Source organism: Scyliorhinus canicula, chromosome 12, assembly GCF_902713615.1.
Source record: "Scyliorhinus canicula chromosome 12, sScyCan1.1, whole genome shotgun sequence".
Classification (NCBI taxonomy): Eukaryota; Metazoa; Chordata; class Chondrichthyes; order Carcharhiniformes; family Scyliorhinidae; genus Scyliorhinus; species Scyliorhinus canicula.
The window spans coordinates 144,802,347-144,828,319 of record NC_052157.1 but is presented as its reverse complement, the minus strand read 5'-3'; the positions used below and the strand labels follow the sequence as shown (position 1 = coordinate 144,828,319).

General features: G+C 44.6%; 1 protein-coding gene across 3 annotated transcripts in view; it reads left to right on the top strand.

The window, feature by feature from the left end:
* nek8 (NIMA-related kinase 8) overlaps positions 1–25,973 on the top strand; it is a 93,416-nt gene that overhangs the window by 26,075 nt on the left and 41,368 nt on the right. For all 3 annotated transcript variants that reach the window (XR_005462622.1, XM_038814352.1, XM_038814351.1), the window contains exons 5-10: positions 2,163–2,371; positions 2,535–2,614; positions 11,429–11,613; positions 12,859–13,006; positions 17,895–17,971; positions 22,621–22,738. Coding sequence is in view for 2 of the 3 variants with exons in the window: in XM_038814352.1 (XP_038670280.1) it covers positions 2,163–2,371; positions 2,535–2,614; positions 11,429–11,613; positions 12,859–13,006; positions 17,895–17,971; positions 22,621–22,738 (817 nt within the window). In the remaining variant the exon portion in view is untranslated. The remainder of the gene's footprint in view (positions 1–2,162; positions 2,372–2,534; positions 2,615–11,428; positions 11,614–12,858; positions 13,007–17,894; positions 17,972–22,620; positions 22,739–25,973) is intronic.

The window sequence follows — 25,973 nt, the reverse complement described above, 5'->3', positions numbered from 1 at the left end:
CCTTGGCGCAGAGAAGCAGCAGTGCGATGCCATCGTGCTGCCCATGAATTAAACCTTGTAAAAAGATGAGAATCGTAGAATCCCTACAGTGCAGAAGGAGGCCATTTGGCCCATTGAGTCTCCACCAATCCTCTGAAAGAGCCCCCTGCCTAGGCCCGCTCCCCCGCCCTATCTCCGTAACCCCACCTAACCTTTTGAACACTAAGGGATCATTTATAATTGTCCATCCACCCAACCTACACATATTTGGACATGTGGGAAGAAATTGGAGCATCCGGAGGAAATCCACGCAGAGGCGGGGAGAATGTACAATCTCCACACAGACACCCAAGGTTGGACTTGAACCTGAGTCCCTGGAGCTGTGAGACAGCAATGCTAACCACCGTTCCGCCCTAGACTAAATAAATTGATTAAGAGAGCATTTTAGAGGGCAGCACGGTGGCGTAGTGGTTAGCACAACCGCCTCACGGCGCTGAGGTCCCAGGTTCGATCCCGGCTCTGGGTCACTGTCCATGTGGAGTTTGCACATTCTCCCCGTGTCTGCGTGGGTTTCGCCCCCACAACCCAAAAATGTGCAGAGTAGGTGTATTGGCCACGCTAAATTGCCCCTTAATTGGAAAAAATAATTGGGTAATCTAAATTTAAAAAAAAGAGAGCATTTTATTTGAAAGTAAATAGTTACAGGTGCCCATGTCCTTCTGCTGGAGGTTGTAATCAGAGGATTAAGTAGGGGATGACACCTGTAATATTGCCCTTTTCCCATTTAGTTTTTCACTATGATGTATATCATTTTTAAGCATCCCTGAAATACAAAAGCAAGGAAAAATGATTGGGTAATATGAACATTTTTCAGTCCAAATATGGAGATTGAAATCTTAACATTGTTTGGCAGCCAAGTTATATTCTGTAAAGAAGCATTATCTCGACAGTGAATCCAACCATTATAAGATTGTGAAACAGATACTTCCCTATAATTTAGAACATTGAGAAGAAGGAAATAATTTGGAGTAACGGTATAGGGCAACCTCCTTTGATGAGTGTGATGGAGGGAACTATCTTGGTAGATTTTCAGACAGTCTTGCAACCTCCTGTGCAGAAACCTGAAAGTTTTCCTGCCAAGTCACTCACCATCCTGACTCGGAAGTATATCGCCATTCCTCCACTGTTTCTGGGTCAAAATCTTGGAACTCCCGCCTTATCACACTTTCTGGGTCCCTACACCTTGACGACTGCAGCGGTTCAAGAAGACAGCTTGAGACCTTCTCAAGGGCAATTGGGGATGGGCAATAAATGCTGGCCTAGCCAGCAATGCCCACATCCTGTAAATTAATTTTTTATAAAGTACATTCCAAGAAACAAAAGAAACTGTACTTGCTGAACAAGTAATGAACGGGATGGGTGATGCGTTTATTCAAGACTGTCCTTTGAAGAGATTGGTGGCTAATGGGGATGCCAGGCTTCCGGAGTGTGTATGATGGAGGTTCTGCTAGTTGTGAAAATATTGTTAATAATGAGAATGAAAATGGAGTTCAGTCAGTGCTTACAGCTAATGCAGCTTTCTGACTCACTTTTTTTTGAAGAAGCTACAATAAAATACTTTTGACAAGGCAAGGCGATTGAAAAGGCATATTGAGGCGATAAAGATTTTACATTAAAAATTTCACTCGAGGTTCTGAAAAGATTTTTTTTTTAATATGCTAAAAGGACTGATAAATGGAATGCGAAGTAATGCCAGTGGTGAGATCTGAAAAACATTTCCACAAATCAGGCTGACCAGATAACTGCTGTGAGGAAGTGGGTACATTTAATGCATCTTACTGTTGGCCATAACATTCTAATTATAAGATTTGTATGTTATCAGAAGAGAATATAGAATATTTTGTAGCCAGGAAAATGTAGATAAAGTTCTTTTAACGTTACACAGGATGAAATATGGGTTGATAAGTAATTTATATTCCAGTGGCACTTTTCTATTGGAGCGACGATAAACCTGGAAGAGAGTGGAACTTCAGCCTGTTACTCTGACATTTGAATAGAGTTATTTAATGCAGGCTGTTGTTGAATGCTAGAATCTGGGCTGCTTTTGTTCAACTAAAGAAAAGAAATTCAGCAAGGTGGATCGATATCTTTTACACCTATTCGACTTTTGCCTGTCTTTCCAGAATCTGCCAGCTCTAGTGCTGAAGATCATGAGCGGTACATTTGCCCCCATATCTGACCAGTACAGCCCTGAGCTGCGCCAACTGATTTTGAGCATGTTGAGCCTTGACCCCTCCAAACGCCCTCAGCTCAGTGAGATAATGGCTCAGTCAATTTGCATTCGGGCTCTTCTGAATCTCTACACTGACATTGGCAGTGTCAAGATGAGGAGGTAAGTGGCCAAAACTCATTCACTTCCTGAATATGCCCGTATTTTGCAGACCTTTTTCAATGTCATTTTCAGTCCCAGTTTCTTTGCCCGTCCGGTTTTACATTGTGGGTTTATCAGGAGGACTGAATGGAAATTAAAGCAGGCTGCAATTTGTTTTTGACAGAATTGAAAAGCCATTATCGACAGTAGCACCTGCTTCCCACCGGCGGGCTGGTGGAAGGGTCAACAGTGCTAGGTCAAGAGGTAAGGAGAAAGCTGCTGCAGGCAGGCAGACTGGTTTATTTGAAATTAAAGTGATCTCCAGCAGTTGGCTAAATACCCACACGTACCAAAGCATTGATGCTTGTAGTGCATTTCTTCAAGTAACCTTTTTTTTTTATTGTTCTTGGGATGTCGGCATTTATGCCCTGAAAGAATGGTGATGGGTCATCTGAATGATTTTTTTTCAACTGAGTAGTTTTCTAGGTCACACTGTAGGACATAGGGTGGGATTTTCCAGCCCTCTCCGTCGCTGGAATCGTTCTCTCCTGCCGAATTTAATAGATCTTTGGCTGGGCCACCAAACCTCCCACAGTGGGCCCTGCCACGATGGGGTGGGAAATGGCAGCCTTTCAGTCAGTCGCTGGCCGGATGAAGGGCACTAGTGAAGCAGTTCTCTGGATGCTGGAACCTGAAACTAAAACCGAAAATGCCGAACAATCTCAGCAGGTCTGACAGCATCTGTGACGAGAGAGAATGGAGCTAACGGTTTGAGTCTGGATGACTCTTCGACAAAGCTTTGACACAGAGTCATCCAGACTTGAGACGTTAGCCCCGCTCTCTCTCCACAGATGCTGTCAGACCTGCTGACATTGTCCAGGTTTTTATGACAACCTGGCAATTCATTGGCTAATAGCTGTGCAATCTTCCAGATTTCTTGATTTCTGGATTATGGATGAGCATCGTAAACCGCTACACAACCACGTTCCACCTTTTTTCTTGCCTCTCACTGTATTTATAATTTGCATTGCGCACTTCTGTCTGACTTCCAACATGTATAGAACCTGCTGTGTTAAGAATGCTTCCTATTAAGTGAGAAGTCATGGAATCCCTACGGTGTAGAAGGAGGCCACTTGGCCCATCGAGTCTGCACCCACCCTCTGAAACAGCACCCTACCCAGAACCACTCCCCCACCCTACCTACGTGACCCCACCTAACCACATCTTTGGACAGTGGGAGGAAACCGGAGCACCTGGAGGAAACCCACACAGACACAGGGAGAACGTGGAAACTCCACACAACCACCCAAGGCCAGAATTATACCCGGGTCTCGGTGCAGTGAGGCAGCAGTGCTAGCCACTTTGTGGCTGTGAGGAGTTATGAAGCTTTCCATTAACTCCTTTTAGCGAGGTCCAGCTGATACCTGGCATAGCAAATTACACACATGACTGGTAATTATGGGATATTTATTGGTGGGCAACATTGTGATTTTTAGACATGTTAATGCTGATCTGGGGCAGCACGGTGGCACAGTGGTTAGCACTGCTGCCTCACGGCGCTGAGGACCCGGGTTTGATCCCGGCTCTGGGTCACTGTCTGTGTGGAGTTTGCACATTCTCCCCGTGTCTGCATGGGTCTCACCCCCCCACGACCCAAAGATGTATAGGGTAGATGAATTGGCCATGCTAAATTGCCCCTTAATTGGAAAAAATGAATTGGGTACTCTAAATTTAATAAAATGTAAATGCTGATCTTTCGCACTCTGCACTGTTTGGAAGTAGTTAGTGCGGAGGGAACCGAAGGTCCTAAATGTCGTCAGGGGCTTTAATTTTAACCAAGTGAGAGACCATTGTGTCTGTGAATTAGTTGCAAGTGGAATGACATTTACAGCAGTATTTATAGCAAGCTACTTATTTCACAACAAACAAAGTGTATTTGCTCAACAAACAGAAACTCTGTCTAATTAGATTCTATAAACTGCAGAAAAGTCTCCCAATAAAAGCAAGGTTATTTCTCCAGCAAAATGAAGTGTGTGGAGGATGGTTACATAATACACACTACGTGCATAAACCGCACAGAGGGAAATTACCCAATTACCTCCATTTCTAGCTGGGAATAGTGTGGTCCCTGTATATAGCCTTACTTTAATTCTGCATATATGCACTGCATATAGATGGCTACGTGGAGGTGTGTTGGGGGCAATATTGGCTGAAGCCATAAAAGGAGAAGGAGGATGCCTGAACATATCCTGGGCCTTGGAGGTGGTCTTCATCATTAAAAGGGCATTTTTCAGGACCTTCAAGTGGATCATTTGCTTCCACCTCTTTATATCTTTTATTTCTTTATTTTTTCTTCCAAGTCGTCTGGAGGTGACATGTAGGGAAAAAGTCACACATGAGGTGGCTCCAACAGAAAACTTTATTTAAGGCCTTTTTGCCCAATATTTGTAGAATCCTTGAGCTCAAGTTTGTTTTTATTGATGGGTTAAGTGTCCCACATCAAGGGGATGCTCAAAAAGTACCGAGCCAGGCAGCAGAAAAAGAAAGAACCTGTATCGAATTTGAAAGCTTCGAGGGTCCTGCCTGGAAAAGAAAATAGCGGATGTTGTTGTAGTGTCAGGTTCCACTCCACTAACGGTTGAGATTTTAGTGGTGGAGCTGCAGGCATTACGCCGGGAGGTCTCGGGGGACCATGAAAAGGCGATTTGAGGCAGCACTGTCCTTGATTCGAGCGGCTTTGGCTAAGCTGCACGAGGTAGGGAAGGTGCAGGTTGTGGAGCTGAAAGAGATGGGGGTGACTCTGCCTAGGCGGAGTGATCAGATCACCGCCCTGGATGTGAGATGGCTCGGTTGGCGGCCGATAACAAAATATTGAGAGCCAAAGTGGACAATTTGGAAAATCGGTCTCTTAGATAGAACTTGAGGGTGGTTGGGTTGCCGGAGGGTCTAATGGGCCAGAGCCCGACAAAGTTAATGTTGCCGTTGTTTTGGAAGATGGTGGGGGGGGGGGAGGGGGGCTGGGAAATGGTGACCCCCTCCCCCCCCCGAGCTGGATTGTGCCCACAGGTCGTTGAAGCAGAAGCCCTGTGCAGGTGGACAACTGCGTGCGATCATCGTGCGCTTCCACAGCTTTCAGGACAAGAAGAGTTTTACGGTGGGCAAAGGATCATTGTGATTGCAGATGGGAGGATCATGCAGTGAGAATTTATCAGGATGTTGGAGCGGAGCTGGCCAAGAGGCATGCTCCATTTAACAAGGCCAAGGCTGCATTGTATCGCGGTAAAGTTTTTTCTTAATGAGGAATTTTATTGTAGGGGTTGGAGGGATGGGGCTGACTATTATTCAGGTTTCTTTCTGTCTTTTTTTCCTCTCCTTTGGAGATAATAAAGTTGGTTTTGGGAGGGGGGGGGGGGGGTCTGGTTCGTATTTGGGACTTTTGATGAAGGATACTCTGTGTGGGGGCTGCCCCGTTAGCTAAGATAGTTAACGGGAAGAAAGGGATGAGTATAGCTGCAGCTCATACAGTGGGTGGTGTTGGGGGGAGGAGGGGGTGCCTAAGTATGAGCTTAGGGGTTTTGTGTTCATGCTCGGTGGGTTGGGGAAGGGGGAGAGTCTTTGGTCGCTTGGTCGATGCTGGTTGGGTGTGGAGTTAGTGGGAGGTTGGGGGGGGATTAGTTTTCTGTCGGCTGGGGACTGTTCTTTGTTCGGTCATAAAGGGGGATTTCATAGAATTTACAGTGCAGAAGGAGGCCATTTGGCCCATCGAGTCTGCACCGGCTCTTTGAAAGAGCACCTTACTCAAGCCCACATCTCCATCCTACCCCCATAACCCAGTAACCCCACACAATACTAAGGGCAATTTATCATGGCCAACCCACCTAACCTGCACATCTTTGGACTGTGGGAGGAAACCGGAGCACCTGGAGGAAACCCACGCACACACGGGGAGACCGTGTAGACACCACACAGACAGTGAACCAAGCCGGGAATCGAACCTGGGATCCTGGAGCTGTGAAGCAATTGTGCTAACCACAATGCTTCCGTGCTGCCCAATTTGTGTGGGCTAACGGGGTGGCCCCCACATTTGGCAGCCATCTTGGATGGGCCTGGTGTTGGCTCTGATAGAGAGGGTGCTGGTCTACCTCACAGGATGGGAAAGGCTGACTGTTGTCTGGGGGGGAGGGAGGTACAAGCCCCCCCCCCCCCCCCCCAATTTTGGCTTGTCACATGGAATGTGAGGGTGTTCAGCAGACCGGTAAAGAGATCTCAGATGTTTGCGCACCTTGTTTCAGTATCATCAGGTAAGGATTTTTTTTAAGCAAGGAGATTTCTTCCTTTCCCTTGGCGCCTCTGCCTTCGTTGATGGGGTTCTTTCGGTGGTGGATGTAGGGGAAGGGAAGATGTTCAACATTTGTAGTCAGCTCGTGGAAAAGGTTCCACTGGATAAGGTTAAGAGGAAGTGGGAGAGGGAGCTGAACCAGGTGTTTGATGGGGGTTGTGGAGCAATGCTCTACACAGAATCAACTCCACCTCATCATGCGCTAGGCTCAGCCTGATTCAGTTTAAAGTGTTCATCGGGCATATCTGATCAGTGCGCGGATCGGTGGGTTCTTCGCGGAAGTAGATAATAGGTGCGAGCAGTGTTCTAGGGTTCCAGCGCACCATAGGCACATGTTCTGGTCTTGATCAAAGCTCATGAGCTTTTGGGTCTCCTTCTTCAGCACCATGTTGGGAATTCTTGATTGAGTTGAAGCCCTTTGGTGGCTACCTTTTGGAGTTTCAGATTTACTGGAGCGGCAGATGATGGCAAAGGCAGATGTTCTGGCCTTCGCCTCGCTAATAGCCCGAATATCCCGTTTGGATGAAAGTCTTCGATCCCGCCAGTGCCGTGGTGTGGTTAAGTGACCTGATGGAGATCTTACACTTGGCGAAAATTAAGTATACCCTGAGAGGATTGACGGAAGGGTTTTACTTGTTCTACTGACAGCCGTTCATTTCCCACTTCACGGAGCTGGTCACTGTCAGATGTTGGGGGGGGGGGGGGGGGGGCGGGGGGGGGGGGCGGGTGGGGGGTTCTTTTTGAGTTTGGTTGTGGCGGGGGGGTGGGGGTGTATGGAGGGGGGGCGAAAGAGTTGAAATATTGTAATTGTTCTTTGAAGGGAGGCAGCGCAATGGTTAGCATTGCTGCCTCACGGTGCTGAGGACTCGGGTTCGATCCCGGCCCTGGGTCACTGTCCGTGTGGAGTTTGCGCATTCTCCCCGTGTCTGCGTGGGTCTCACCCCCACAACCCAAAGGTGTGCAGGGTAATTGGATTGACCACATCTAATTGCCCCTTAATTGGAAAAAAAATAATTGGGTACTCTCAATTTATTTTAAAAAGTAATTTTTCTTTGAATATGCTTGTAGATTTGAAAAATGTTTTTTTAATAAAAATTATATTTTAAAAAATATTTTCTCTTCCAAAATGTCACATCTCACATTTCTCCACATTCATTTTATCTGACATTTATCTTTACAATCTACCAATTTCATTCTGCCTTCCCGAAGTATGTAGAATATTGAATTAGATAGCCAGGAGAGTAGAATACAAATCAGAGGATATCATGATCAAACTGACCATTTTATTTTGGTGAAGATTTTCAAGGTCAGTGGTCTGAATTATGAAGAATAGGCTCAAGCAACGTGACAGTTTCCCTGGCTAAAACGTTCATCTGAGTTGTGATCTTGTCGAATTCCTTCAAATTAAACTGGCGTTGTAGGATTGGAGAGGGAGGGACAATGATGCAACTTGTATAAAAAAACAGTAAATTTAGGGCTGATATCAGGAAATTATTCCTCACTGCTATTTTTAAAAATAAATTTCGAGTACCCAATTATTTTTTTCCAATTAAGGGGCAATTTAGTGCAGCCAATCCACCTACCCTGCACATCTTTGGGTTGTGGGGATGAGACCCACGCAAACACGGGGAGAATGTGCAAACTCCTCACGGACCATGACCCAGAGCCGGGATCGAACCTGGGACCTCGGCGCCGTGAGGCAGCAGTGCTAACCACTGGGCCACCGTGCTGTTATGTGGGAGGATTGGCACTGGGCCACCCTCACTGTTATGATGGGAGGATTGGGCAGCACGGTGGCCTAGTGGTTAGCACAACCGCCTCACGGCGCTGAGGTCCCAGGTTCGATCCCGGCTCTGGGTCACTGCCTGTGTGGAGTTTGCACATTCTCCCCGTGTCTGCGTGGGTTTCGCCCCCACAACCCAAAAATGTGCAGAGTAGGTGGATTGGCCATGCTAAATTGCCCCTTAATTGGAAAAAATAATTGGGTAATCTAAATTTAAAAAATAAAAAAAATGATGGGAGGATTGACACATTCTCCCCGTGTCTGCATGAGTCTCACCTCCACGACCCAAAGATGTCCAGGATAGGTGGATTGGTCATACTAAATTGCCCCTTAATTGGGAAAAAAAATAATTGGGCACTTTAAATTTAAATTTAAAAATAAATCACGGAAGGATTATGCAGTTCATCCAACCCCACTTCTCCACAGTTGAAACGTTAGTATAACTGTTTAATTCAGTCACCAACAAAATAGCTAATTGTTTATCTTCGCCCTGAATAGAAAAAGACTTTAACCAGGCTTTATTTAAAAACTGCAGAGTGATTGATTTAAATTGCAACAACTGGTTACCACACAACCGTAATCTGGAAGTATAACTACTTAATCCTTTTTAAATTCCCCAATGCCCGTGTGTACACAGACATGCACACACATTGCTGCACAAATGGGCGTGTTGAGGAGTACACTTCGGGGAGAAAAAAAGAACAAAGTTTGTAGGATGTTGATGCTGTCGATCTGGAGTTCCCTCTTGTGCTGACAGATCGCTCGTCCCGGTCTAGACCCGGGGTTTCTCACTACACGTGCTTCGGCTGGATAAATCCTTCTCGTCTAAGCCTCTCTGGCTTCCCTTCCAAATATAAACAAGCTCCTCTGAGATGAGGATTATGAAATGAAAATCGCTTATTGTCACGAGTAGGTTTCAATGAAGTTACTGTGAAAAGCCCCTAGTCGCCACATTCCGGCGCCTGTTCGGGCAGGCTGTTACGGGAATCGAACCGTGCTGCTGGCCTGCCTTGGTCTGCTTTCAAAGCCAGCGATTTAGCCCAGTGTGCTAAACAGCCTCTAGGTTATTAGAAGGATACTGACAATCACACGGTTTGAGGCAAGGCAACGAGAATGTAAGCTGGGTAGCTTCCCCCCTTCTCCACTCATTCCCAGCTGAATTTTTTTTAAATTCAAAACTTGTAACTCACCTCTCTGTCAGGTGTTTTTCAATAAATCACTAGCCTTTGCCTTTAAACCAGTTTATTTTCCATCAATTAAAATAATTGCAGCGCTAAAAACTCTTTCTCCCCCTCTCATGAACCATGTTGGTCAGGTGATATCTTGGGAAAGGCATGCTTGGTCCCAGCCAAAGGTGAACTTATGGGGCGGAATTCTCCGTTTCTCATTGTGGCATCATAGCGCCAGGGTCCCAGCTGGGTCACTATCTGTGCGGAGTCTGCACGTTCTCCCAGTGTCTGTGTGAGTTTCCTCCGGGTGCCCCGGTTTCCCCTCACAGTCCAAAGACATGCAGGTGAGGTGGATTGGCCATTCTAAATTGACCCTAGTGTCCAAAAAGGTTAGGAGGGGTTATGGGGATAGGGTTGAAGCGAGGGCTTCAGTGGGTCGGTGCAGACCCGATGGGCCGAATGGCAGCCTCCTGCACTGTATGTTCTGTGTTCCACATGGCGCCGATGCTAGCCCCTCAACGGTCGTTGAATCAGTCCAGGTGCGGGGCCAGTTTTGGTGTTGTGTAAGTTCACGAACCCTACCCCGACGTCAAACTTAGTCTCAGGAACGGAGAATCCCGCCGATGATCTTTTAGTAAAAGAAAATTCAAGTGCCCAAATAATAATAATGCCTTGCAATTTTTATAAGAAAAATACAGTTTGTGAAGTTTTGATTTTCCCAACATCTGAGAGTGGTTAACGAACAGCGGCAAGGTCCCAGGTTTGATCCCGGCTCTGGGTCACGTCCATGTGTAGTTTGCACATTCTCCCCGTGTTTGCGTGGGTTTCTCCCCCACAACCGAAACATGTGCAGGGTATATGGATTGGCCATCTTAAAATTGCCCCTTAATGAAGGCAGCACGGTGGCAGAAGTGGTTAGCACGGTTGCCTCACGGCGCTGAGGTCCCAGGTTCAATCCCGGCTCTGGATCACTGTCCGTGTGGAGTTTGCACATTCTTCCCGTGTTTGCGTGGGTTTCACCCCCACAACCCAAAAGATGTGCAGGGTAGGTGGATTGGCCACGTGAAATTGCCCCTTAATTGGAAAAAATGAATTGGGTACTCTAAATTAATTTTTTTTTAATTGCCTCTTAATTGAAAAAAATGAATTGGGTACTCTAAATTTAAAAAAAGAGTGGTTAACAATTGGGATATCTACCAGGAGGTGAAAACACTGGAGTCATCCAGGAAACGGTGAAGGGTAAATTAAATTAATTCCCTCACCCACAGATTTCTTCTCCACAGTTAACCATGCTGCATAATTATGTATTATCTTCAAAGTTTGAGATTGTGGTTCCATACCCAAAGTCCATATAATTGAGAAGAACAACATTATTTAGTATAACGCCAGGTAGCATAGACACTGTCGGGCAGCACAGTAGCACAGTGGTTAGCACAGCGACCTCACGGTGCCGAGGTCCCAGGTTCGATCCCGGCTCTGGGTCACTGTCCGTGTGGAGTTTGCACATTCTCCCCGTGTTTGCATGGGTTTCACCCCCACACCCCAAAGATGTGCATTGGCCACGCTAAATTGCCCCTTAATTGGAAAAAGTTAATTGGATACTCTAAATTTATTAGACACTGTCACTGCAACTTCAAAACTTACTACTGAAAACATTATATTTTCCAGCAAAATAGATTACCCAGCGGATATTTACTCATATTTTATTGTCATATAAATCTTTTGATAATCTAAAAGTACAGTGCACTTAAATCAGATTTCAAATTCTCCTATTTTTGTGATGGCAGGTGGATTCCTTGCACACTCCAGTAAGTCAGGAATACCCCTTCCCCTTTCCACCGTGTACACCTGGGGAAGTGGAATAATTTCTCCTCTCAGGCTGCCAATGCTCAACACTGAAGTAGTGCAGGTCTCTGCCGGGAGAACGCAAAAGGCAGGGGTGACCAGGTCGGGACGGCTCATCATGTGGGAGGTAAGCTTTAGAGAATCGTGCAGAAATGTTATGTTTAAGGGATAAAAGACGTGGTGATTAAATGTAAATTTCAGCTCCCAACACTGCCTGTGGGGTCAGTGGATTCTGGACTGGAAACCCTCTTCCAGAGAATGAGCACAATTCTGGCTGACACTAGTGCAGTACTGCCGATCTGTAAGAATTTTGCATTTTTAGAGGCATTAAGCAGTCTGCTAGTGGCTCAGGTAAATGGTGACGATCTCATGGCATCATGGGCAGGAAGCTCGTACAATGCCCTGACATAGATTCCGCCCTCAACCAACGCGCAAAATAAAAAAATTATCCTACTATTAAATGGATGCCTTGTATATTATGGCATATAATCTAAGCACTTTTTGAAGTTTATGGAAGTTGTGATAAGGAAGAAGGAATTGGAGTGATACAGGGACAGAATGGGAAGTTGCCAGGTGCAACAGAAAGAATGCAATAGGCAAGCTGGGTTAAATGACTTGTTTCCATGCCATGCATTCTGTATCATTAGTCCAATCTTTCTAAGTATTTTTTATTTTGAATGCATTTTAGTTTGATCTCTAAATTGGTAAATGAAAATGATCCCCAGTCCACAAATTCTGTCAAACAACCATCAGGTCCTCTGAACAGATGTGAAACATCTTTTTCAGGTTGAGGATCATTAGTCCTGTCAGTTGGCACTGTCTAGGTATCTTGCTGATGAGGCAGACGGCAGCATTCCCCCACAAAGTGCTTTCCTGGCTGCAGGTATTTCCTCACAAAGAGGCAAGAGAATCCGAGGACAAGACATCGGAGTAACTCTCGCCAACCGCACAACCGGCCCAGATGAATTAAGGAGCAGATTAGGAAGACCTGATGGCGCTGATCCCAGGAGCAGCCTTTTTAGAACTTGAGATCGAGGGCATATTTTACTGTACATACACAGCTCTCCAGATATAAAAGCGAAATATTGTGGATTGTGCAAATGTGAAATAAAACAGAAATGCTGGAAATACTCACCAGGTCTGGCAGTACCTGTGGGTAGAGAAACCTAGTTAACACTTCAGGTCGATAATCGCCTCCACAAAACTCTCCAGATTCCTGATTGACTTCCTGCTGCTACTACATTTTGCGCGACTGTTGAATTATAAATATTGGAAGGAGAATGCACATAAAGATTAATATAACATCACTCTCTCCATGCAAGTACCTTAACTCATGCTTAACCTGCTTCGAACTGCCTCTACTCTTTTTCAGGCTCCTCCTGTAGGTGCAAGAGATGCATCCCTCCCTGGTTCCATGGAACAGACGCAGTCCCAGTTTATCTCTAGATTTCTAGAAGGTCAGTCTGGGGTGGCAATCAAGCACGTGTCTTGTGGAGATCTTTTTACAGCATGCCTTACAGGTAGGATAAAATACTTTAAACATTTTTTTAATTTTAATAAATTTAGAGTACCCAATTCATTTTTTCCAATTAAGGGCCAATTTAGCGTGGCCAATCCACCTACCCTGCACATCTCTGGGTTGTGGGGGCAAAACCCACACAAACACAGTGAGAATGTACAAACTCCACATGGACAGTGACCCAGAGCCGGGATCAAACCTGGGACCTTGGCGCCGTGAGGCAGCAGTGCTAACCCACTGCGCCACCGTGCTGCCCTGTAGGATAAAATACTTGACTGAAATATTTTCCTTGTGCTCAAAAGATTTAATAAATTCAGTCTATCCTCACTCTGATGCCGTACTTGGACAGTGCAGCACTGCCAGTGGTTCCATCTTTACTTTGAGACATTAAAGCCTGCTCGGGTGCGTGTAAGGGTACCCAAAGCACTAGAGACAGTCGGCGATGTTCAGATTATGACGAGCGACACTTACACCGTTTATAAATTCACACCCTGTTGCGACTTTACGATGCCGGCTTCGACTTGATGACACCATGCCATGAAGAGTTGGTTTGTACCTTCTGTTATATTCCTTTATGTTCCACCTTCCACAACGTCGGGAATTACTTCTCAGATGTGAAAGTGTTTTTGAATGTGTAGGCACTATTATGTCATGGGAAACAAACTACTGTAAGGCAATTATACTGAAGCAAGATCTCAAAAACGTTTCACTATGCAATGATAATAGGGTGAGGGGGTCAGTTAGCTCAGTTGGCTGGACTGCTGGTTCGTAATGGGGAGCGATGCCAACAGCGCGGGTTCAGTTCCTGCACTGACTGAGATTATTCATGAAGGTCCCAACCTCTGAACCGTGCCACTCCCCAGAGGTGTGGTGACCCTCGGGTTAAATCCCCACTAGGCAGCTCTCAAAGAGGAGAGCAGCCTAAAGTCCTCTCGGACTGTGGTGACATTTACGATAAAAGCGTATCGCACATTGGTTCAGGAACCAATCCCCCATTTAAGACAGTATTCCAACAGAAAAACCGGTTCTGACTTATGATATTTTGACTTGCAACGTTTCAGTTTTTGGGAACTAAATGTGTTGTAAGTCCGCAGACTGCCTGTATTGTTAAAAAAGAGCAGGCGTGTTATCCCCAGTGTCCTGGCCAATATTTATCCCTCAATCAACCGATTACCTGGTCATTATCATATTGCTGTTAGTGGGAGTTTGTTATGCACAAATTGGCTGCTGCGTTTTCTACATTACAACAGGGCCTACCTTCAAAAGAACTTATTTAAGGGCAGCTCAGTGGCGCAGTGGTTAGCACTGCTGCCTCACGGCGCCGAGGTCCCAGGTTCGATCCCGGCTCCGGGTCACCGTCCGTGTGGAGTTTGCACATTCTCCCCGTGTTTGCACGGGGTTTGCCCCCCACACAACCCAAAGATGTGCCGGGTAGGTGGATTGGCCACACTAAATTGCCCCTTAATTGGAAAAATGAATTGGGTACTATAAAGTTATTTTTTAAAAGTACTTAATTGACTGTAAAGCGCTTTGTCCAGTTGTCATGAAGTGCGATATGTGCTGGCCTTCTGTTGCTTTCCATTGAAATTAGGCAATACTATCTGGAATTTTCCAGCTGTTCACGCTGGCGGGATCTTCCAGTGCTGCCGATTGCGCACCCCTGCCACAGGTTACCAAACGGCATGCGGTATATTCAACGGGAAATCCCGTTGACAACAGCTGGACCAGAAAATCCCACCGCCAGCCAGAGGTGGGTTGCCCCCCACCCTACTGTGTTTGAAGCTATCTGAACTCAGCACATTTTATTCTTACCACAATAATTTTAACACAGTCCCTTTTATTTTGCTTTTGCGGGTTTATTCTTGTTTAAAGCTGCAAATGTTTTTGCTAAACATTAGTACAGTGATATGCTCAACTTGTCAATCGCCCTTCTCCCTTTTGCAACAAATTAATCAGCAAAGCACCCTTACAATTAATCAATACAGAAATAATTTACTGCCTTGTAGAACTTAAAGGTCTGCTTGAGTAGAAACTGTTTGAAACTGCAACTCTTTAAGTGTAAAAATATTGGCCACCAAATTGGAGACAATACAATTCACTTAATCAGGTTTAATGTTCTACTAACAGCTCGAGTTTTAATCTGAACTATAGGTTTTTGTTTTGTTCCCAGGTCTGTGTTCAACTTCTTGGCCTCCGCTGGCGTGGCAGCTTGCCCTTAGAATGTAGAATAGCCTATGTTCTCATTGCTATTCAACAATTCATGTTGACACATAGTTGTGCAACAGTTAGTGTTTTGGAATCTGTGCTTAATGTGATGTATGTAGGAATTTCAACTATATTGTGTTATATGTCTTTGGTGCAGCAAGGGTTAAAAGCCTGAGTTAGCATGTGACTGCTACAGTAATGTTTTTAAAACTCCTGGTTTGCATGACAGCCAGACTTTGTGGCTACAAGAGGTGCAATTAAAGCACCATAAAAGTAAGGGCTAATGGAATTTTGTTATAGAAACACGATTTGCTGGGGAGTAGATAATTAGAGACATTATGTTTGGCATTAGTAAGATGATGTCATTAATGGGAGGAGCCAACGGCTGAAGCAGTCAGGTTTTGAGTTCAGTTTAGATCTGTCTGTGAACAGGCTAGCAGTTTCTGGAGTTCAGTTAAAGATTTGACTGTAGATAGGCCAGCAGCAGTTTAGTTAAAAAGATTTTGCCTGTGAACAGAACAGCAGTTTCTGAAAAGGCTGGCAAGTTAAACAGTAGTTTGACACAGGCAAGAACATGCAACCTGGTTCCTGAAGGATCTCTCAAAGTAGTTTATTAAACACAAATCTGGACAGCAAGTATTCTTGGTTAGGCTGGCTAACTGTATTGCAAAGTGGATTTTCACCTGAGATGAGTTTTGCTTGAGTGGAGACAAAAGGTAGCAGTTAATTACTGTTGCCATTGTTAAACATTCTTTAATGGGCAATTGTAAGCTATGTTCTTGTATGATGTTTAAGTTCATAGAATTTACAGTGCAGAAAGAGACCATTCGGTCCATCAAGTCTACACCGGCCCTTGGAAAGAGCACCCCACGTAAGCCCACGTCTCCACCCTATCCCTGTAACCCCGCAACTCAGTAACCCAATCTTTTTGGACACTAAGGGCAATTTATCATGCACATCTTTGGACTGTGGGAGTTAGTTTAACCTGTGTTAGTAATGAAGTTTGTTTTAATATACCATATCCCTGTTTGTGCATTGAGTCACACCTGGAGCGAAGTGTCCTTTCCTCACAGTTTTCCAAATTAAATATAATATTGGGGCTTCTGTCCGGTATCCTACCAACTGTTGCCGTCTCGTTCGGGATCGTAATATTAAAGCTTGTACCTTTTTGAGATAGACCCTAATTGCAAAGGGGAATTGATCCTCCCATTTGTTAAGGAAACTAAGACTGTATTGGAACTCAAAACTTTGCTTGAGGCTATAGAAAAGGGGACAGAGCCATCAGAGCTTGGTGATGAAGATGATGGGTCCAGTGGTACAGTACAGGCAGGGACTAGATCCAGAGCTGAGAATAGTTGAATATACAGTTGTTACAGCTATTTCTGTTACTTGACTATAACATTGGTAGATGCATACCAACCAAACGACCGTAAGCAGAGTTAAGGAGGTTGCGTAGACCTGGGACATTTTTGGTGAAGTCTGTGCCTCAGGAACGTGGGTTGAATCTGTGGCGCTGTCAGCTGGCGATCAGGCTAAATCCTAAACGAAGAGGAGTTGAAATTGTTTGTGAGGAAGACAAACTTTTGAAGGACTTTGTGACAGATTGTGAACATATATGTTGCGATGGTTATCTAAGATGTTAATCAGTGTGTGATTTGTTTGACTCTTGTATAGTAAAGCTCTTCTGTTTTAAACTGGAAAATTATGGCTTCATTCTTTCAGCAAATAGCTAGGGATTTCTGATTTTGTTGTAAAGTCACTGGTCTCGATTAAGATTATAACAGTCGATAGGTTTAGTCGTGGTGCTTCTAATGATTAAAAAGTGACCATTATGCAAAGCAGCCGGGGACAAGAGGTTTGGGGGTACGGATGGTACAGCCTGCCACAGAGCACAGAGGGAGAACATTTCTTGCATCTTTAAAATCTTAAGCATAACCCTATGGTGGCAGCACAATGTTTTAAAGTTTTTTGGAAGAGTGTTTCCTTTTCTACCAGGCAACTATGTGAATTTCAGCAAGGTCTATGAAAAGCTGAATAACTAGTCCTGCCTTAGTGAATGCACAACTGATATTACAAGTGAAAACTCAGAAATAGGACAATCTAATGGGAAGTACTCTGCAAATATTTCTGGGCCATGTCCCCTGTGACTTGGATAATTACTTGGCATTATTCCCATTTTTTTGGAGAACTTGATGTTACGTTTTTAGTAGGAATTGTACTATATCTTTGAAGGTCGTCATCCCTATGTATTAAACAAACCTATTGAATGATTAAAATACATAGAAATACTAATTTTAAAAAAAAATCTTTATTGTCACAAGCCCCTAGTCGCCACATTCCAGCACCTGTTCAGGTACACAGGGAGAATTTAGAATGTCCAAAATTCACCTAACAACACGTCTTTTGGGCCTTGTGGGAGGAAACCGGAGCACCCGGAGAAAACCCACGCAGACATGGGGAGAACGTGCAGACTCCACACAGACAGTGACCCAAGCGGGAATTGAACTTGGAACCCAGGCGCTGTGAATTAACACTGCTATCCACTGCTACTGTGCTGCCCCAGAATTAGGTTAAGTAGAGAGTGCAAATTATGACTTTGAATTAGGCACTGCAATTAAATATGTAGAAGAAAACCTAACTGTTTAGGAACTTCTGTTTCACACTTTCCTACTATTCTATTTCAGACAGAGGGATAATAATGTCATTTGGAAATGGTAGCAATGGTTGTCTGGGTCACGGCACTTTTAATGATGTCACCCAAGTAAGTGCAATTTTATTCCCTTACTCATATCAGTGATGCTTAAAGTTTTTGTTTTCTTGCTTATTTCTTTTCTCACCTGAGTCTTCCAGTTCTTGCTGTGTATGGTTCCACTGAATCAGCTGCACTTTGAAATGAAATGAATGAAAATCGCTTATTGTCACGAGTAGGCTTCAATGAAGTTACTGTGAAAAGCCCCTAGTCGCCACATTCCGGCACCTGTCCGGGGAGGCTGGTACGGGAATCGAACCGTGCTGCTGGCCTGCTTTAAAAGCCAGCGATTTAGCTCAGTCAGCTAAACCAGCCCCTGGTGTTTCAGGATTGGTAGGAGGATTGGTAGTGATGCCCCTGTTGTAGAGTAGCCTATGCATGCACACTGTCAATGCTCCACCATTGGCAGCTGGGTCTCCAGCAGCCTTGGCCATAACCTCTGAACATTCCTCCCTAAACTTCTCCATAAGACGCTCCTTAAATCCTAATGCATTAACCAAGCAGCAAGTGGCTCCAGTGAAGTGGCGCATAAAGTGATAGATAAATGCTGCTTGTCATTATGGGTTACACACACATAACGGCACTCGGATAGGTTACCCACTGTGGAATTAGAACAAAGAACAAAGAAAAGTACAACACAGGAACAGGCCCTTCGGCCCTCCAAGCCTGCACCTCCATGCTGCCAGCCTAAACTAAAATTTTCTACACTTCCGGGGTCCATATCCCTCTATTCCCATCCTATTCATGTATTTGTCAAGATGCCCCTTAAACATCACTATCGTCCCTGCTTCCACCACCTCCTCCGGCAGCAAGTTCCAGGCATCCACTACCCTCTGTGTAAAAAAGCTTGCCTCGTACATCTCCTCTAAACCTTGCCCCTCACACCTTAAACCAATGCCCCCTAATAATTGGCCTCTCTACCCTGGGAAAAAGTGAGAACAAACCGAGTTTATTCAACCTCTCATCATAGCTAATACCCTCCATACCAGGCAAGCTGGTAAATAGCTTCTGCACCCTCTCTAAAGCCTCCACATCCTTCTGGTCGTGTGGCGACCCGAATTGAACACTACACTCCAAGTGTGGCCTAACTAAGGTTCTATACAGCTGCAACATGACTCGGGGAACACTTCAGCAGTTAAGGGCATTCAGTCTCTGATCTTCGGGTAAGTGTTCGCCAAGGCAGCACGGTAGCATAGTGGTTAGCACAGTTGCTTCACAGCTCCAGGGTCCCAGGTTCGATTCCGGCTTGGGTCACTGTCTGTGCGGAGTCTGCACATCCTCCCTGTGTGTGCGTGGGTTTCCTCCGGGTGCTCCAGTTTCCTCCCACAGTCCAAAGATGTGCGGGTTAGGTGGATTGGCCATGATAAATTGCCCTTAGTGTCCAAAATTGCCCTTGGTGTGGGGTGAGGTTACTGGGTTATGGGGATGGGGTGGAGGTGTTGACCTTTGGTAGGGTGCTCTTTCCGGGAGCCAGTGCAGACTCGATGGGCCGAATGGCCTCCTTCTGCACTGTAAATTCTATAAATTCTATGAAGGCAGCCTTAAGGACACGCGACAATGCAGAATCGCTGAGCAGAAACTTATAGCCAAGTTCCTCACACATGAGTATGGCCTCAACCGGGAGCTTCGATTCATGTCGCATTACATTCACCCCCACTATCTGGCCTGGATTGCGAAATCCTACCAACTGCCCTGGTTTGAGACAATTCGCACCTCTTTAACCTGGGATTACCCCTCTCTCTGGCTCTGTAAAGAATTAATTACCTGCAAATACTCACATTTAAAGTATTGCCTTGCATCTTTGACTTTGTCTATATAAATGTTCCTACCTCTTCATTCACCTGAGGAAGGAGCAGTGCTCCGAAAACTAGTGATTTGAAACAAACCTGTTGGACTTTAACCTGGTGTTGTAAGACTTCTTAGTATGCCTTCTTGACTACCTTCTCTACCTGTGTTGCCCCTTTCAGTGACCTGTGGACCTGTACACCTAGATCTCGCTGACTGTCAATAGTGTTGAAGGTTCTACCATTCACTGTATATTCCCTACCAATATTAGACCTTCCAAAATGCATTACCTCATATTTGTCCAGATTAAACTCCATCTGCCATCTCTCTGCCCAAGTATCCAAACAATCTAAATCATGCTGTATCCGCTGACAGTCCTCATTGCTATCCGCAATTCCACCAACCTTTGTGTCGTCCGCAAACTTACTAATCAGACCAGTTACATTTTCCTCCAAATCATTTATATACACTACGAACAGCAAAGATCCATGCAGAACACCACTAGTCACAGCCCTCCAATCAAAAAAGCACCCTTCCATTACTACTCTCTGCCTTCTATTGTACCTGTTGGGTTTCTGGACAAGGTCACAATTTTTGTTAGGATCCCGGACGTGAAAACCCAAACAATTTGCAGTTTGTAAAACTGTGAGGAATTGATACTTCACCCCAGAAGTGGTGACTTTGTCCTAACAGGTATACCTTATGTTAAAACAAACTTTAAGCACAGAATTGACCACATTAACAAAAAATTTATACCTTTATAATTAGCAGTTAAACCATTCTTAAATAAAAGTAAAAGCTTTAACTGACTATCTACACCTGCCACCATTAATGTTCCAACCAAGCAACCTAATGTATTTCAAAATCCACTCAGAAATAATGTTAGTAACAGGGTTACTTGATGCTCTCTGTGCATACTTTTGGAGAGAGACCCATTCAGGATCAACCTGAAAATCCTTCTGTCTTGTCAGACTCAAACCCTATCGCAAAACAGCCAAAAATCACACAGACCTGGCTCCTCCCATTAATTACATAATCTGTATCCCACTAAGATGTCCCATAACCTGCTTAGCTGGGCCTAAACACCATCCTACATAAATAATCTCAAGGAACTACGGAATCCCATTTCTATAAACAGTATTCCATTTGCCGTGTCTCTGTAAACAAGTAAATGGTTGAAATCAATGATTACCTCGCCTTTATGACTTCTTAATCACAGCTTTAGCAGATACATTGTAATAGCATTAATGCAACAAAATCTAAAATATAATACATACAACAATTTCTTACATTCATCACATACTCAAGCATTTAGTTAATGTGCATTGAGGAAGAGGAGTTTGGAGAAAATTAGCAGCAAGAGTGGAAAAATAATGTGGTACGCGATTGAATCGAATGGTAATCTATGTGCCATAGCGAGGATGTTTAGCTGCATGTTTCCCGGCACTCGCAGTGCTGAGAAACACAGTCTAACGCGACTCCAGTTAGATACAGGGCCTCAGTGGGAAACACAGGGCTGAGGCCGCACTTAGTCCCATTTCCTCCACTGGGGATCCCCGCTCGCCGGAACTCCTCAGTACATGGAGAGATCGGGCAGCCATTTTTAAAAGCATCCCGATCTCTCAATACCTGAAACCCCCACCCCCCCCAAGCATCAACTCACCTATAAGGGGGTCCTCGCACCCCCCACTCCCACCTCTCCTCGCATGTACAGGGCACCCCCCCGGGTCCGATCACTGCAGTGCACAAAATGCCAGCTTGTCATCTTTGCACTGCCAGTCTTGCAGCCTGACAGTGCTACCTGGGCACTCTGGCAGTGCCAGGGTGCCAAGCTAGCACTACCAATGTGCCAGGCTGGCACCAGTAGTGCCAGGGTACCGCCCTACCCACAGGGCATGCATCTGGTCGTCTCCGACTTCCTGGGAGACCCCCACGATTGAGACTAGTTGACTTGCTCTAATATGCTCTATGGGCAGCAAGGTAGCACAAGTGGATAGCAGTGTGGCTTCACGGCGCCAGGGTCCCAGGTTCAATTCCCCGCTGGGCCACTGTGTGTACGGAGCCTGCACTTTCTCCCCGTGTCTGCGTGGGCTTCCTCCGGGTGCTCCGGTTTCCTCCCACAGTCCAAAGACGTGCAGGTTAGGTGGATTGCCATGATAAATTGCCCTTCGTGTCCAAAAAGGTTAAGAGGGGTTATTGGGTTACGGGAATAGGGTGGAAGTGAATGGCTTAAGTGGGTCGGTCCGGACTCGATGGGCCGAATGGCCTTCTTCTGCACTGTATATTCTATGTTATGTGTTCTATGCAGATTTGCCAATAAGTGATCCCGCCCACAATGGGCAGGCTTCACATCGCGTCGTCTCACAAGATTATGTTAGATGTCGCACGGGCGGCATGTGGCGCAGTGGTTAGCACTGGGACTATGGCGCTGAGGACCCAGGTTCAAATCCCGGCCCTGGGTCACTGACCGTGTGGAGTTTGCACATTCTCCCCGTGTTTGCGTGGGTAGGTGGATTGGCCATGCTAAATTGCCACTTAATTAGAAAAAAAATAATTGGCTACTCTAAATTTATATTTAAAAAAATGTTAGATGTCGCAAGGCATAACAAACTGGGTAGATCCCGGAAGCAGCGTCTCCCCTTTTTTACCGGTCACGTTTGCTGCTTTTCGGGTGCAGTGTGGCCGGTAGATCGCGGCCATTGTTTAAAAGAAACACTTTTTTTCTGGCATTAGCTACAGCAGCACCTTTGGCACCTTAAAAAAAATGTTTTTGGAGCGGCCGAGGAAATACCTCTGTAGTTTGCTCAGAAATCAATGAAACATCGCATTTGCTGCTAATGTGTTGAGATCAGTCTGTTTTTGATCCCTCCCCACAGCCCAAAATTGTTGAGGCATTGCTTGGATATGAGATTGCCCAGGTTTCGTGTGGGGCATCGCATGTTTTGGCAGCAACCAATGACCGTGAAGTGTTCTCATGGGGAAGAGGCGACAATGGTGAGAATGTTTTTGGTTTGTTTGTTTGGAATACTGAGCCTCCATAAAATGCTGTCCAACGTTCAGTCAAATCCTCTTAAATTTAATGTGGTTTTCAGAAAGCTAGCTGTTAAACGCCTCAGCAGTTGCCTAACTGATCCAGTGGTGGCTTTACTGAGAGCACCAGCTTCAGAGCATTTTGATGTGGTCTGTTAGGCTGTGTTTTTTTTTGCTTTGGCTTTGAGCCAGGAAACCTATTTAACAAGTCCCCATGGTTGAGTAATGCAACACATAGGTGCATTTTGATGACCCTTGTCGTGATGCTCTTACCTTGAGATGATGGAATGCCAAATGTTGGACTTCAATGAGATTTGAACCTGTAACCTTTTAATTGCAATCTTGGCAGTTTACTACCTGAACTATCTTGGCACCACTTGAATGGAGCCAAAAGCTATTAATCTTCAGGCTTTTATATAAATTGTTCTAAAACATTAAAGAGTTTTTAATTATTTAGTTGATGTGAGCTTTGTTAAAGATCCAAAAGTCACCTCACTGGAGGAAATTCTAAGCATAATGTTACAATATTGTAAGAGTAGGTATAAATCTATTTAATGTAAAATGGCATTGCATCATATTAAATTAATTGATCCATTTTTGGGGGTACAAAAGACCATGCCACAATAATACTTTCATTTAAAATATATTTCTCCAGACGTTTATATTATTGATCTGTCGTTTAATACTTTCTAATTTAAGTTTGATTGTAGAGGTTATTTACATTTTTGCAGTTAAGATGTTATGATTGGGGCAGCACGGTGGCACAGTGGTTAGCATTGCTGCCTACGGCGCTGAGGACCTGGGTTCGAATCCTGGCCCTGGGTCACTGTCCGTGTGGAGTTTGCACATTCTCCCCATGTCTGCGTGGGTCTCACCCCCACAACCCAAAGATGTGCAGGGTAGGTGGATTGGTCACACTAAATTGCCCCTTAATTGGAAAAAATGAATTGGGTACTCTAAATTTATATTTTAAAAAAAGATGTTATGATCATGCGAGGAGCGGTAAAGACGACTCCTCACTCCAAGTCTGACTGTAACAGGTTTCATTAAGGATTCAGAATGATGAAGGAATTTTCCTCAATGTCTGTTTTTAACCATTTATGTGCTGATTGAAGAGAAACAAGTCTGGCAGGGTTTCTTGAAGTTTAAAACAAAAAGGGGTCAGTTGTCACTGAGCTTTTTATTTTTTAAAAACACCCACGTAAAGATAGCAAAAAAAAGGGGGCAGCACAGTCGGGCAGTGGGTTAGCCCTGCTGCCTCACGGCGCTGAGGTCCCAGGTTCGATCCCGGCCCTGGGTCACAGTCCGTGTGGAGTTTGCACATTCTCCCCATGTTTGCGTGGGTTTTGCCCCCACAACCCAAAGATGTACAGGGTAGGTAGATTGGCCACGCTAAATTTCCCCTGAATTGGAAAAAATGAATTTGGTACTCTAAATTTTAAAAAAAGATAGCAGAAATATTTTAAAATGTAATCTCATGGATTTCAACCTCTTGCGACCTATATATCACACACACAGACAAGCATGCAAAATTTATAAGTTATACGGTGGGTAGCTAATTTCTTAGCCAAAGTAAAGTTCAACGCTGAAAGGTACAAAATTAAGTGTTTTACTGTTTGAGTCCTTTGCTGGTCACTGTGGATGTGGCAGAACTTTTTCCAGGTTTGCCTTTCGATTCAAGGAGTTCAGTTGCAACCCATGTAACTTCAATTACTGAAGAGAATATCCTTTTAAAAATGTAATTGATCTCCTCCAGAAGTCGACGATTTTTGCACCTGAGGTTCCTTTTAATGAAAATTCACTATCTCTGTGCTGAATTTTCTTAACTGTGAGGGCATGGACTTGAGAGAGGAGAGTGAATGGCAGGTTTTTCAGACTGTTCTGTCCTTAAAAGCGTGTATCATAGAGATTTCAAAATGGTTACTTCAGTCAAATGACTCCTGCCACCCATACGATTTCAGAACGGATTTGTTTATCTGATGTATGAACCGTTTGTTCCATTGTGTTTGTGTTCGAAAAGGGGTGAGCGAGTGGGGAAGTGGTGATTCTGTGAATATATTCTGTAATATCCCAGCCATTAACTCCCTGAATGAGTCAGCATCCATCTTGATGAGGTAGGAACATATAACCTCATATGACCATTGTTCTAGTAGATTTTCTGTCTCTGCTGGACAGATAGTCTTATAGAAATGAAAATTTTACGTCCACTAGGTTTCAGTGAATCCTTTTGAAGTGGTTCCTGACATTCTCAGGTGTGTTGTGGCATGTCCGAATTCACAGTGGAACTTTCCAGAAGCTGGTCAACCTGCAATACCAGATGTCAGATGATTTGTGGCAGCCATCTATAGTCAGTATTTTTCTTGTCTTTTAAAGAGTCCTTTTTAAATAGTTCAATATATGTTTGGTCAGCTGGGGAAATTAATATCACTCTTGCACAAGTCACATCATCGTGTCAAATATATGTAAGTAAAATCCAGTCCTATAATTCTAGGTCTGCAGATTCATAGTTTATCAAACCCTATATACTATATATTAAACTGTAGCTTGACTACTTATTACTGTTCCACTTTTGGCTTCTGAGATTCACATGTTAGCCAATCCTGCACCTTTTCCCCTTCATCCTTGCTTCCAAAATCCTCTTTTTTTTAAAATCATCTCTTCGACAGTGGTTCACACCTTCCCTAACGTTTCCTGTTTTCCATTATTCCTCCTACCTGATGATCACATTTTCCCTCTATTACTCTGCAACACCTTTTTTGTATAGGGAGTGAACCATTGAGATGTAAGTTATTGTTGCTGAAGGAAGTGGGGATGAAATTTTATCTGGAATATCTGTTAACATATGAACACGGATGTGAATGCCGCATTAAATTTCAAGGTGCCAAAAGTTTTACCTTTCTCTTGTTCAATTGGGAGGCACTTTTTAAAAAATAAATTCAGAGTGCCCAATTCATTTTTTCAAATTAAGGGGCAATTTAGCGTGGCCAATCCACCTATCCTGCACATCTTTGGGTTGTGGGGGCGAAACCCACGCAAACACGGGGAGAATGTGCAAACTCCACACGGACAGTGACCCAGAGCTGGGATTGAACCTGGGACCTCAGCGCCGTGAGGCAACAGGGCTAACTCACTGCACCACCGTGCTGCCCGGGAGGCATTTTTACACGTACACTTACTTAGTTTTGGATTATGGGCGATG